The 14,857-nt window shown below is 38.0% G+C and overlaps 1 protein-coding gene across 1 annotated transcript in view; it reads right to left on the reverse strand.

The window, feature by feature from the left end:
• exoc4 (exocyst complex component 4) overlaps nucleotides 1-14,857 on the reverse strand; it is a 112,442-nt gene that overhangs the window by 77,677 nt on the left and 19,908 nt on the right. The window contains exons 8-9 of the mRNA XM_052554332.1: nucleotides 4,206-4,351; nucleotides 3,924-4,012 (exon numbers count right to left, since the gene is read on the reverse strand). Coding sequence (XP_052410292.1) covers nucleotides 3,924-4,012; nucleotides 4,206-4,351 — 235 coding nt within the window. The remainder of the gene's footprint in view (nucleotides 1-3,923; nucleotides 4,013-4,205; nucleotides 4,352-14,857) is intronic.

A 14,857-nucleotide genomic window follows, 5' to 3' on the forward strand; every position in this document is an offset into this window, starting at 1 on the left:
TTTCAGGTTCAAGTTTGAAAACAACATATCAGAACTCCAATGTCAATTCAAGTCAACTATTGATGGGCTTAACGAAAAGCAACCTTGTTACTCTTGAACTCACTGAAGAAAATCAATTAAAAAACGAAATCCTACTTTGAAAAAGATTTGCCAAGCTTGGACATATTTGAACAACTTTCTGCAAAGGTGCAGTATATGAAACACCTATTTGTATCAGTGCAGGTCCAGAATTTAGTCTCCGTTAAGAAGTGTGAAACCTAAATCAGCACTCTGACTTTGAAAAGTTTGAAAGGTCTCATAGAAACAGCTATTTTTGTGACAGAGAGCCAGTTATCTGGAAGTCCCTGTAAAGCTAGAGAGTTTGTGATGGAAACTATACTAAAAACAGAGTCTGACACCATCCACAAACACAACAACTTTCATTGGTGTAGAGAAATCTGACAGAGCTCATACACTCGCACACACACACACTTTCACACACACCCCCATATACACCTACTCACTCCACTGGTGAGGGATTTTTCCATTTGCACCTCTCCTACCCCTATCGTGCTTCACAAATCAGAACGGGAGACAACAACTCTCCCCCGCCCACAGTCCCGCCACTCACCGTGATCCACCTCTCTTTCTCTCTTTCTCTCTCTCTCTGGGGAACGCCAGCATCATGCATAAACAAGACCTTCCCTTTATCCTCTTGCTGTAAGCCTAGAGGAGAAAACTCAATTTGTATACGTGTGTTCGGAGAAAAAGAAGAATCTCCCTGCTTTGAGATAATCCCTGCCCAACATGCAATGAGCTTTTCTGGTTCTTTTTTCTTCTATCTCTGCTTCTTTCAGGCTGCAGGTTCGTGGGATTGAAGAAACATCCGAGGAATGGGACATACATAGGAATATATATGGGATATACTGTGTTATTACTATTGGACACACCGTCACTGATTCTCAAGGTGCAGATTAAGTGTTCAGATACTTTGTGGGTTTGCACACTGAGCCTTGTTGCTCATATGAGAAATGTAAATTGAATTCTGCTTGCAACATGCTCTGATTTCATTATAAAATCACATTAATTTGTCATTCTCCACTATTCCTGTCTGCAAAGTCAAGCAAAAGCCTGGAAAATGAGTGTGGGGAGTGGAATGCTTTGTTTGAGCCTTGGTGCACATCCAAGAAATTGAAGTTCGAGTTAAACCTACAACATGCTCCAATCCCATTTTTGCTCACTTTTTATAATTTTCATCTAACAGCTTATGGCCCCACCAAAAATGAAAGATTATTTGATTCCAATGCTCACCTTTTTTTCTACAATGTTACACTCATTCTACACTATACTCATCTAATACAAAAATGAAAAAACTGGACGAAGAAAAAAGTCATATGAACCTTGGTGCATTTGCAATAAATGCAAGTTCAAGTTCAGCCTGCAACATATTACAATCACATAATAAATCAGACTTGGTCAGTATGGTAGTCTCATTTCTGCTTACTTTTACTATAAATTTCCACTAATTCTTCACTACACCCACCTAAAATATCATGGAAAAACACAAAAAACGTAAAGTGGAAGGAGAAAGAGTTTGTTTGAGCCTAAGTCCCGATACGAGTACTGCAAGATTGAGTTCAGGCTCCAGCATGATTTGAACCCACTCAGCTCTTACTTCACCTCTTATTTTCCTCTCTCTGTCCACTATATGGGACTAAAAAGGATGCAAAGGCCTAAAAAATACAAAGTAGGTGGTGAAATAGTTAATATGAGCCTTGGTGTTTATTTGGGTGTGTGCAATTTCAAATTCACCCTGCAACACGTCCAATCCCATTCCCCCTCACTTTACCCATAATCTTCCTTTTATTCGCCACTGTACCTGTCTGAAAAATATGCAAAAGCCCAGAGAGAAAGAAGGAGGAGAGCACTGAAGCAGTAATGAACTCTTCAGAAGGAAGTTGAGGATTAATTGATCTGTAGGAGTCGTGCTGGAGGAGAGAAAGCTGTAATTAAGCTACAGAGCTTCTGAATGCGGTTTTATAATGACTGCTACAAACACATTCACTCAAAGACGTTCCACATGACATCGCACTCGCAAGTAATTGCAGTCTCACGCAACTCTGACAAAGCCGTTTTGCTCCAAGACCTGTGAAATACTGTTTTATTTACAGAATTTTACCATTTTATGGCACTGGAAAGCAGTACAGTGTTTTGCTATCTCAATAGATCAAATCCTCATGAACTTACAACCCTACTGGTGAAAACGGCACTGCAAAGGCACAAGTGTTTAAACATCTGTTTAGTTCAGCCCTGCATGGTAACTGGACTGTGTCCAGGTAGTGAAGGTTGTTCTGAGAAGTCGAGATCTGCTTATTTATGGATTATTTAATGGATATTTTGAACATCCATTCAGTCAGGTCAGACCATCTCCCTGAACAAATGCTTTAGACTTGAACGTCTGTGAAGTTGCAAACTTACTTAAAATACGGAACATTCCTGTGTCGGCTTCAATACATATTGTCATTTTTCTAATTTATTCCCTAAGAAATCCATGAATGGCCCCTCTGCCCACGTAATGAAACAATGACTTTCAACTCTCTCCTCCCTCCCTCTACTGTGTCGACTGATTCCGTCTGTTAAATTATTTCATCCCTTCAATCTCCTCTCGCCCTTTCAGGCGACAGACACTGTGCCTGTATTTCGATGGCACAAATGAACAGCAGAAATCTCATCTCCTTTTTGGTGGTGCGAGGTGCTCAAGCAATCAAATATTCGCCTTCTTTCACTTCTAAAGCATTTGAAGGAACACCGTCAGATTCTTAGAAGCCCATTTACTTCCTTATCTAATGTTAATCTTTTGAGGCCAACGGGTCAGCTGTAATTGGTGGTTTGCTATCAATTGAAATCATACTTTTGGACAGCAGTGACGCAGAGAAAATTTCAGTTGGTACACTTTGCAAAGTTGACACACCAAGAATATTATATTTCTAAGCAACACTTTTAAAGGGACAGGTCACAAAAAAAAAACAAAAAAAATCACTTTATTTTAAGGTCCAATTCTCGCTATAACAGAGCATTAACTACAAATTTTGCCTCAATAAACTTTTTTTGCTGCTAATTAATAGTTAGTAAGGTAGTTAAGTTTAGGTATCGGGTAAGATTAGAGATGTAGAATATGGTCATGCAGAATATGTTAATAATGGTCATGCTAATAATAAGCAACTATATAATAGGAACACTTGGTCCTAATACATAATTAATTAATAATGAATAATTACCCAGAAAAATCATAAAACTGCAAAATTCTACTCTTTTTCTTTTGGTAAACTATTCCTTTAAAATCCCTATATTACCAAAAACACAAAAGCTTCTAGAAACCGAAAGGCAGAGAGTATTTCTTGTCTCTTATTTCACTTTTTTTCAACTTATGAAACTTAAATATGAAACTTTTAGTCAAGAAATAAACCTGTCTGTACTTCTGAATGGCGTGAGAAGCATCTGCCTCTCACCTCTCTCCCTCTATGTGTCCTTCACTTCTCTTTTCTTAACACCTTGTGCTCCCTCTCGATCACTTCACATAGTGTGTCTCTCACGGGGATTGTTTGAAGAAAAAAAGGGAAAAGAAAAACAAGAAGGGACACACAACTGTCAAGCACCACTGACTGAAACTGCAAGGTCATTCTGAAGAGTGAGAGAAGATGGGAGAGAAAGAGATGCTCTTTGGCCTGTCTGTCTCATCCCAGCGGGGTGTGTGTGTGTGTATAGCACAGAGACACTGAACACAAGGATGCAGCTCTTACAGGTGAATGATACAAGGTTAAGCGACTCTTCACCCTGATGACTTCAGGGGCTCCTCTCCATCATAGCTCTATTCACTCCTTGCATCCTACTCACACTGCACCTGCCAGCCCCTCCATTCAGCTTCTCTCCATCCCCTCGCTCACCTTGCAGCTCCCCGCTTTTGCTGTAGAGTTCCCTCCGCTGCTCTCGCAAGTACGCACTCATGCTAATGGCATGAGAAGACGACTCAAACCTGCAAAAGGAAGTCAAAGGTCAAAGGTCATGTAGGAAAGCAGGTCAAGGGTTTTCATTTTAGTGTAACCTGAAATCAAAAGTGTAAGGAGAAAATGGTTTCCCATGAGGCACTTAACCCAGCCTATTCATGTGGTTCTTGTCTGCTTTAACCCTTCCTATTCCAATACAATTCTCGAATCACCTTAACTTACTTGAATAAAGACTGTTTAGGTCGGAGAGGTTTCTTCTTGCCGAAGAATGCTCCGAAGTCTCCGCCGGTGCTGGCGTAGGACAGCTGGGCGGAAGGCTCTGCAGCACTACGGGCGTTTTTGACATCCAGGTAGTCCATTAGCAGCACCTGAGAGAGCATAAGAGCAGGTTTTGACTGAGACATGCAGTAGTGTAATGTTTATTCAGTCATACATTACAGGAAACATCCAAATTCATTTCACTTTTTCACACTTTAGGTAGCTGGTTCACTAGACATGCTAAAGAGTGATAAACAACTTATTAGATGGAGCACTTGCTGGCACTGCACTTTGTAAACATAAGCAAACGGGTTTAGTGTAGGGATGGAATGGTTGATTAATCCAAAGGATTTTTTAAAACATTTTGATGCCACGGACACCCAAATGAGATGATTCACTTGCGAAAAGACTAAATATAAAAGGCAGCTGTGTCATTTCATGCGTATACAGAATCATTTACATTGAGAGAAAAAAAAAAAAACATGATTTTTTTGTTAATTATAATTAAAATTAGAATTATAATTACTCTGTATGAAGCTGGCACCATACTGCGCCCCCCCACACATACACACTATATTAAATTAATGATATAAATATACACTACTGTTCACAGGTTAGGAGCAAATAAGACTGTTTTAGAAAGAAATCTCTTCTGATAACTAAAGCTTCATTTATTTAATCAAAACAGAAAAATACTGAAAAAACTGTAATATTGGGAAATTTTTCTACAATTTAAAATAACTGATTTCTATTTCAATACATTTTGAAAATAAATAGGTATTTAATAAGTATTTTACATATATATATACTAGGGGTGTAACGGTTCACAAAATTCACGGTTCGGTTCGATACGATACACTGATGTCACGGTTCGGTTCGGTTCGATACGTTTTAGATACAGCAAAATGTAAAAACATCTCAACTTTTCAGAATGCCGCAAGCGCACCGCGGGTCATGTGACAAGAACCAACCAATCAGCTTCATCCTTTCCCGTAACAACGTTGAGAGCTCAGCCAAGATGAAGGATCAGCTGATCATAGTTGTATATGGATTGCAATTTTGAAATAAATTTAGTAGCAGAGCTACTGCAAGCGATTTTTAGAGCTGCAAATCCATTTATCCTTCGCTGAAATTTCCGCGTCTCATGGAGAGAGCACGTCATTGTTGCTTAGCAAAGACAGACGCCTCATGAGCGCTTCTGCCCGAGCGCTTTGGAAAGGAGGAGAAAGACGTGCTTAGCGTTTTCCACGCGTTTTTAGGAGCACCAGACCTGTTGGTTATTGGGGGATCTTCTCATTTCTAGTCTGTTAAACGCATTGGCTATTTTGCAACGAGCCTTCAGCGCTTACTGAGTGAGCGAGCGCCTGCTGAGTAGCCTAACATAAACATATAAGATGGTGTTTTTTTCTTCTTCGGGAGTGTCAGGGGCGTTGCCTGTTACGTTGTTTGGGTTATTGGGCTACCTTGTTGAACGCATATCATTATATTTCTATCTCTCTCTTTTTTTTTTTTTTTTCCAAATATAATTAATTACTCAAACGAACCGTTCGGTATACATAATGCGTACCGCGTACCGAACCGAAAGCGTCGTACCGAACGGTTCAATACGAATACGCGTATCGTTACACCCCTAATATATACACATATTAATAGATTTCAGTTGTCACATTATCCTTCAGAAATCATTGGTGAATCATTGGTGCTCAAGTAACATTTCTTTGCTTTTGCTTTGATGAACAGAAAGTTGAACTGCATTTATTTGTAACAATGTAATGTTTTACTGTCCATTTTGATTAATGCATGCTTGTTGAATAAACAATAATTTAAATTATTATTAATTCCTCAAAAAAAAAAAAAATCTTGCTGACCCCAAAACTTTTGAACTGTAATGTATAAACCTGAAAAAAAAAACATTTCAATTCATTTTGATTTATTTGTACAAAGATTTAAGGACAAAATATTGCTCATAACCCTAACTTTGAAAGCTCTAATATAAATGTTCTAGTTAAGTTATGTCTACCCCTAGTCTCGAATGACTTAACTGCATCAGTTTAAACCAATCTGTTTCTAGGACTGTCTCAGGCCCATCTTTCCCGGCTGTCTGTGTAAATTCGAACGCCTGCCATGTCCGCCAGCAAAACCCATTAACTCTGATTAAAACTGCACATCCGAGTTCATGAATATCCCATTCAACACTATCCATAACCATTAAGGGAGGTTCAAACAGCTGCAAGAGGACTGAACAAGAAGTTCAAGTAAACTTTTCCACAAATTAGCAAGCCATTTTCCAAAGGCTCCATAATTTACTGAAGCAATTTGCTTGGTCTATTTCTAAATCCCAGCTGCAAAACAGTCCAAAGTGGAGATGGAATTAGGAAAGGACAGATGGAACTACATCTGACTGATAATAGCATAATTAAACAGAGATAAGAAGGGAACGGTCTATGAGAGGAGGGGAAGCCTCATCAACAGCCATTCCTCAACCCACAGACAAGTTCAATCCGGCCTGCCCGTTACATTCCTGTCAGATTATTAATTACTAATGCCCATCTGATCCAGTGATGGAGCGGGTCTCGCATGTAGACCCCCAACTTAATTAAATGCCAGCGTTTGCCTGATGAAGGAGTCTGGACCCACTTCAGTGACCTCGGAGAAGGGAACACGGAACTTTCAAGGCAATTAACCATGGAGGATGAATGGATGGAGGAAGAAAGAAAGAGAGAGGGATTTCATGATGAAATCAGTAAACACGGGAAGGGGGACAGATGGCGAGAGATGTTCAAGAGAGCTTAGAAAGTGATAAGTCAGCAAATTCATCCCAGCAAAGTCAATTACAAAATTCTTGTAGTACAATGCAATACATTTTCAAGTTCCCTTCATATGGAGCTTACTTCTTTTTTCTTCACTTAATGCTTTATTATCCGATCAATGTGCCGTACAATAGAAATGTGTCTGTGGCATCGGCATAAAAAAAAAACAAATGGACACAATTAGGTGTGATGATGGGGTGTGACAAATGTAAATGCAATGCAAATTTAATAAAAAATAAACTTCAACACTTTAAAAGTCCAGAAATAAGACATTTCTTGATATTAACACGATATTATTATGACTACTTGAGAAAAACAAATCCAAAAATAACCGAAGCAATGTTTAAAAGATGAAAATAGTGAAAACTGTTTCTGTCCATTACATGACAATTATGATTTAAGGTAAACATAAGAGACAATAAAAAAATAAAAAAAAGAAATCATTAGACCGTATAAATGATTTTCATAGTTCCGAATAATAATAATAAAAGATTATTGGAGTATGTTTTACAAGAAAGCAATATTTAAGTCCTTCTACATTAAAATGTCATGTTCAATTGAATGTGCAAGTAATAATTTGTGAAATTTAATAGCAATTTTTGAGTAAAAACTGATTCTGCACCAAATTAGAATGGATGTTGTAAATATTGGTCATTTAATTGGTAATTAATTCAATCCTCAGTCCTCAATATCACTGTCCAAATTGTTTGTAATATCCTTTACAATTTAGTGCTGGAACAACAGTAGCAGAGGTGTAGTTTTATCATGATTTAGCATGAATTTATTCTTCATGGTTTGTGTGTACTGTAAGAAATGAAAATATTTGTTGCAAGACATTTAAAAGAAGAAAAAAAAACAACACAGGAAGACGAAGGGAGGTAAACTTGAAGACAGGACTCATTATACCACCACCACAGCCACCAAGGTCACTTTCACTAAAATGCCTCATGCCTCATCAGAAGTGCCTTCGTCCCCATTATAATGCGGCTTATTAGAACAGCCTTCAGTTTTTCCATAACAACAAGAGATGAAGCGTGGGCAGCAGCGGTGCTGTGTCCATTTTAAAACACCAAATAAGTAGGTGGAAACAACAGAGGCAGCTCAGCCAACAACACAAAGAACCCTCGAATGAGACCGGCAATAAAACATGCAGAACAAACTGCTGATCTCCAGCAGGAACGTCTAAAAACACCACATCAAACAGAGACAAAGCGCGGCCCACTTATGATTTATGCCGCCCATGGATGGACAAAAACTAACAAAAGACCTGATTTAAATTACTGTGAAGTCTCATAGCTGGTGGAATAGTTGAGAGGGCAGCTAATATATACAACAATCTGTGTCTTCATGAAGAAAAACCTCCACAAAGGAAAGCTAAGGATGGGTCAAGATGACTAGTCGATTCTGAACATATAGTAGTTAGTTAAATTCCTAGCAAACGGAAGGTTGTCATTGACTTTTCCCTGGAAAACATCCTTCAAATGACCTCCAAAAGGAAGGACAAAAACAGAATAAAATCACCACTTTGAGCAGCAGTAGCGTGATGGACACACTCTGAACCCTTCCATTTCCGGACGTTCATTTCACAGGCCCTCTTCTTTATTGGAGCCTTAAAGACTAGGTTGTTTTAACAGTAGCGAAAAATCAATATTCATGGCCTCTTCCAAGAAAAGACCAGCTTGAAAATGGGCTTGGGAAACAAGAGCCGGCGAGAAACCGCAAATGGCTTTTCACACCAGATAATACACACAGAGCACACTGGCTGGATTTGTGATGTGCGCGAATGCGTATCCCACAACAATTCTGCTTCCTTCTGACTCAACGTCTTTAGATGCGTCTGGAGAACTAAGAGTTAATCTTTAGTGAACCTTTAAACCCAGCCCCTTGTCTTTGAGGACACATTCTGAGTTTAATGAACAGCGAGAAGCAGCACTCATCCCCTCTATTAGCCACAAATCAAGCTAATTAAAGAAGAAAAACAGTGTTGAAGGATGTGCAGGTGAGCACCTGCTCTCTGATGATAGACGTTTGCAGAGTGCTTTAAGAAACGAGGGAAATAAACAAAGCTTCCTGCCTCTCGTCAACCCCTCTTGAGATTACGAAGAAAATGCAGTTTCTTTTCGTTCCATAGTTTCCAAGAAGGAGCCTGACACTAAAACATGACCATTTCTAAAGTGTTTTTAACAATTAGGTGCATACATGACCTTTATAGCTTTTAACAACACAAAAATAACCTTTTGTCTTTTTTACTAATTTCAGTGCAATTAAAAACATATGATCTGGCTGACAAAAAAACTATAATAATTATGGAGGAGGGGCATTATGAACCTGGGATTCTGTCTCCATGGATACCTTACCAGTATTCATAATAATACAAGCATACATGGGTGTTTGGGAAACACATAAATAGAGACAAAAAACAAAAAATATAAATCTAATATTAACAGCATGTGATGCTTAACAAAATGCTATTGATCTTGGATGTATCCAGCCAAGGTAATATGTTAATATGACACCTCAGGTAAAAAGAGAAATGGCAGGTTGATTAAAAAGTTGATTAATCAATCGCTTTGTTATATTATTCCTACATTCTGGCATGCTATTTCATCAGATTTTCACTTCATACACACAAAAAATATATAAATATATGCCTACGAATAGAGTATTAGCTTTTTTATGCCAAATATATTGAGATCAAATAACATTTTACCATAATTTTATATAGAATTAAAAAGCTAAATCAAGAGAATTTCTCTTCTGATCTGTCAGCTGATCCAAGCATATGTTAGCAGGAAATCTGATGCTTATTCACTGCAATCACTCTGGAAATGAAAGCCAAGGTCTCAAGGCACATGTGGTGAAGGAACAAGTGTGTTTCAATATCACAAATGCAAAGTAAAAACGTGAAAGCCTCAGCTATGGAGTTATTATGATAACACACCTGCTATAAGAACAGTGATTGATTTAGTTAATGCTTCTCACATACAGAAAAGTCTAAACCTCCCACACTCTTGTCTGCATTTTCTTTTGGAAAAATAATCTGCTGAGGTTTCAAATACATAATGCCAACTTTAACCAGAATCAACATGAGTAAAGGGTTGAAATTAAATATGAGTTTTAGATTAGAGACTAAGATGGGCCTTACTGTTGATCATTCAAATAACCTGAGGAAGATTCCAGTAAAGCAGACATTAAAGTATGAAAATGTTAATTTATGAAGTTATTAAAAATAGACAAGTAGAGAGATTCAAAATAGAAAAATGCACAAAAAAAAAAGAAGACATGACAAAAAGACAGGACAAGACAACCCAAACAAAACCAAAACAAGACAAGACGAACCAAACCAAAACAAGACAAACCAAACCAAAACAGGACAAGATGAACCAAACAAAACAAAACCAAAACAGGACAAGACAAACCAAAATAGGACAAGACAAACCAAACCAAAATAGGACAAGACAAACCAAACGAAACCAAAACAAGACAAGACAAACTAAACCAAAACAGGACAAATCAAACCAAACAAAACCAAAACAAGACAAGACAAACCAAACCAAACCAGGACAAGACAAACCAAACCAAACAAAACAAGACAAGACAAGACAAGACAAGACAAGACAAACCAAACCAAACCAGGACAAGACAAACAAAACCAAACAAAACCAAAACAAGACAAGACAAGACAAGACAAGACAAACCAAACCAAACCAAACAAAACCAAAACAAGACAAACCAAACCAAAACAGGACAAGACAAATCAAACCAAACCAAACCAAAACAAGACAAGACAAACCAAACCAAACCAAACCGAAACAGGACAAGACAAACCAAACAAAACCAAAACAAGACAAGACAAACCAAGACAAGACAAGACAAGACAAGACAAGACAAGACAAACAAAACCAAACAAGACAAGACAAACCAAAACAAGACAAGACAAGACAAACCAAACAAGACAAACCAAACCAAACAAAACTAAAACAAGACAAGACAAACAAAACCAAAACAAGGCAAGACAAACCAAACCAAAACAGGACAAGACAAACCAGACAAAATGAAAACAAACTAAAAACAAGACAAGTTAAAACCTTAAAAAAAAAACTAGACAAACCAAACCAAAAACAAGGCAAAACCAGACAAGACAGAACACACACAAAGTAAAACACAGCATGTCAAAAAATACTTTGAATGAGTGCGAGCCTCTATGTTAAAACCTGATTTGTTCACGTCTAAGACATGGGAAAACAATCCCTTCCCTCAAGAGAGCCAATAACCTTTCTTTAAAAACACAAGCTGACCTCATCAGGGATATACCGTGGAGACTATGGATTCAAAAGCCTCACGAAGCATTTTTTACCCCTCATCCTCCACCGTATCCAGCACTTCTGAAATATTCTATTTTAATGGATATAACATATCGCACAGAGAGGTCAGTGCTTGGAGCAGCATCTTGTTACGATTGGGTCATTAGCATTCTCGTCAGCGATACTCGGTATAGTCCACTACGGGCGTTGCTATTACAGAGATGCACATCACAAAAGAATGCATAATTACTGTCGTAATTAATGAACATAAGAGTTGCGCTTTTCAAAACAACCAGCATGCCTCGACCATAAAACCTGGGGGGGTGGGGGAGAAATGCTGGGCTTTAAAACATGGAAATGAACTGTTATGATCATTAACCCTGTGGTGGAAATCTTTCAAATCCACAAGCGATATGCAAGCCGTGGCCAGTTACAATAGATCATTTAGACTTGTACACAACAGCTCATTTAGAGGCCATGTGTCTGTCTATATCGCCGACATGAAACAGAAGCACTTTGCCTCTCCCTCCACTGCCATACTAATCACTGTCAGGGCATGAAACGCCTCACTAACACTGTATAATCCAATTACTCTGAGGCTGTGTGGCTCCCACTAAATCTAAACAAGTTGTCAAAGTGGAAAGTTTGTAATTTCCTTTCTTTTTTCCCCCTTTCACGCTCTCGTTCCCCTCACGCTCTTACCCATCATTCTTGGGCTCAAGTCCGTGAGGCTTAGAAGGAGGGACAGTAATACAACGCGAAGAGCAAGATTATAACAAGCACCATCTTTTTTATCTTCTTAAAGTAATAAAAAAGTCTGTTTAATGTCTGATGTGAAATATTAGTGTGGGACTTGGAACTTGGAACAGTTTTGTCCGTTCTTCTGTGGGATAAAATGATGTAGGACAAATTCAGGATTGGTCTGTCGGTGGCAAACATTTCAGTCAACAGCAACTCCAAAAGTCAATAACTATTTACTCCACGCACTCCTAAAAAAAAAACTCTGCATGGGCTTTTACGTAGTAGGTTTACAAGCTCAATATGGATTCTAACAATATCAGACTTTTGCTCTACGGTTTTCAAAAATGGCCTAGCCACAGTTCAAAGAGTCGGGAACTGAAAGAATAAAGATTATAAAGTCTCTCAGGTCCATTTGTCCATGGCCTTCATGTCTTCAGTGTAATGGAAAGGTCAATGTGATTCCTGTCTCCCACAGGAACAGAGAAAACTTGGGAAGAGAAGTTCTGTATTAAGATAGGTAGAAAGACAAGGTTGTACAGGGGTCTCCTTTACACCTATTAGAGAGTAAGAGGTTAGCGTGAAAAGTAACCCCAAAAAATGACACAAAGAACATCAGGTGCATCAGTGCATGAGAACAGCACCATCATTCTCACTTGAGACTGAAGTTTACTTTAGTCAGACCTGAGAACACAGTCCCAAAATCATCGCCTGAGACTAGAACTCAAAGAGTATCATGAAGAAAAAACTGACAGAAAATAACAAAAAAGTGAGAAAATGAAAGGCCAGAAAAAGAAAACTCTCCCACAGTTCATTCTAAAGACAAAATTGAAAGTAAGCAGCTTATTAAAGCAGCTTTTGTTCTAAAAAGAGAACAAATAAAGGAAGAAGCAGCATCTTTAGAAGATGCTGTGCATTTTTACAATGGTTCAGATTTGGGGCTCTAGTAATCTCAGGGGAAGTGTCTATATTTGAGCATGTGGACCAGTCTGGGCTGAAACAATGCTGTCGCAGTCAGGAAAAGGGAAGAAGAGATCAGATGAGACTTCAAAAGAGGATCAAGAGGAGGGAAAAAACACAAATGATTAGGAAAACCTCATCTACCTTAATGAAGATTCTCATCAAGGGCTTAGATTATCTCACACCGTGACCACAGGAGACACTGCAGTCCTGGCAACCAGCCTGCTTGAGGAGGGAAGCACACTGAACAATTAATACCAGCTATTTTAGCAAAGACAGGATGGATGTGTGCGCTAAAGGAACACTGCCCCATCCTGTGCCCTAAAGGTTTTTGTCTCTGCTTAAATTTTGACCACATGACTATTTAAGTTTGTGGCTCTATATCCAACCAACTCATTAGAATTATTGTCTATTGGTCATCTAATATACACTACCATTCCAAACTTTAGGAGACAGTAAGATTTATTGTAAGAAATGTATACTTTTATTTAGTAATCACACATTAAATTGATCAAAAGCGTTACGTCATAACATTACAAAATATGTCTATTACAAATCATTTTTTGTTTTTAACTTTTTTTATTCATCATAGATTCGTGAACAAAAAATGTATCACAATTTACAGTTATTACACAGTAAAACTGTTTTTAACATTGATAATAATGAGAAATGTTTCTTGAGCACCAAATCAGCAATTTTTGACACTAATGTCTGGAGTAATGATGCTGATAATTCATCTTTGCCATCACATGAATAAATTATTATAACATTTATTTTAAATTGTAATCATATTTCACAATATTACTGTTTTACTGTATCATTAGATCAAATAAATGCAGCATTGGGCATTAAAATCTTACCAACCCCAAACTTTTGAGCAACATATTTATGTGTATGTATATATTTATATATGTATATATGTTTGTGAGTGTGTCTATGTGTGTGTGTTTTCATTTAAAGTCATATTCATTTTAGACCTACAGTGGAAGATCTGCAAGTGGAAGCAAAAGCTCAGAATAAACAATTTAATCTGTTGCTAGCTAGGGTGTGAGGTGCTTGTGCTAATGAATGCCGAAAAACGAGGCTCTACACAAAAAACACAGTCAAAGTCCTCATCGCACTGCAGTTAAATGCATATTTTGACTTCTGAAGTCAACTCTCGGGAAGATGCACTTCGTCACTTAAGGTCTACGAAGAGCTCAGCAGGGCCTTAGCAACAGTTGGCAGGGCCAAGCTTGTTCTTTCGTTCCAGCTCTCTGCAGACTGCTTTGAAACGAGGAGTAAAAAAAAGACAGGAGGAAAGTACAAGGTCACAGTCTGGAATGAAATTCAGGGAGAGAGAATATCAAGAGATTGAATTCTTTAAGGGAAGAAAAACAGTGAATACAAAGAACAATATGAACATGAATAGGTTATGAGGTCTCATTCTTACAGCGTCTGTGAATCTGAATTATCAATTAGTTCGACCATCTGTAGAAAAAGCGGTTTTAAAATTGCTTGAGAAAATAATTCCCGATAAATGCGAATAAACATCGTAAAAGCCGGTAGAAAGCACGTTTCTCTATTTAGGTTTACTATTAAGGAGAAAAAAATCAAGATATGATGTAAGATTGTTGGCTGTTGGCGACAGATGTCCAGTGACTCGATAAAGTTCAGAATCCTTCAACATTATGCAAATGAATAACGACTTTCGGGAGCGACAGCCAATGGGAAAGAAGATAGAGCTTATGTCATCGTTCTCCTCATAGACTGGGCATAGTCCGTGACATCACCCATAGATTTCCAAAGAGCTTTTAGCTTTTTT

This window comes from Carassius gibelio, chromosome B4 (assembly GCF_023724105.1).
Source record: "Carassius gibelio isolate Cgi1373 ecotype wild population from Czech Republic chromosome B4, carGib1.2-hapl.c, whole genome shotgun sequence".
Taxonomy (NCBI): Eukaryota; Metazoa; Chordata; class Actinopteri; order Cypriniformes; family Cyprinidae; genus Carassius; species Carassius gibelio.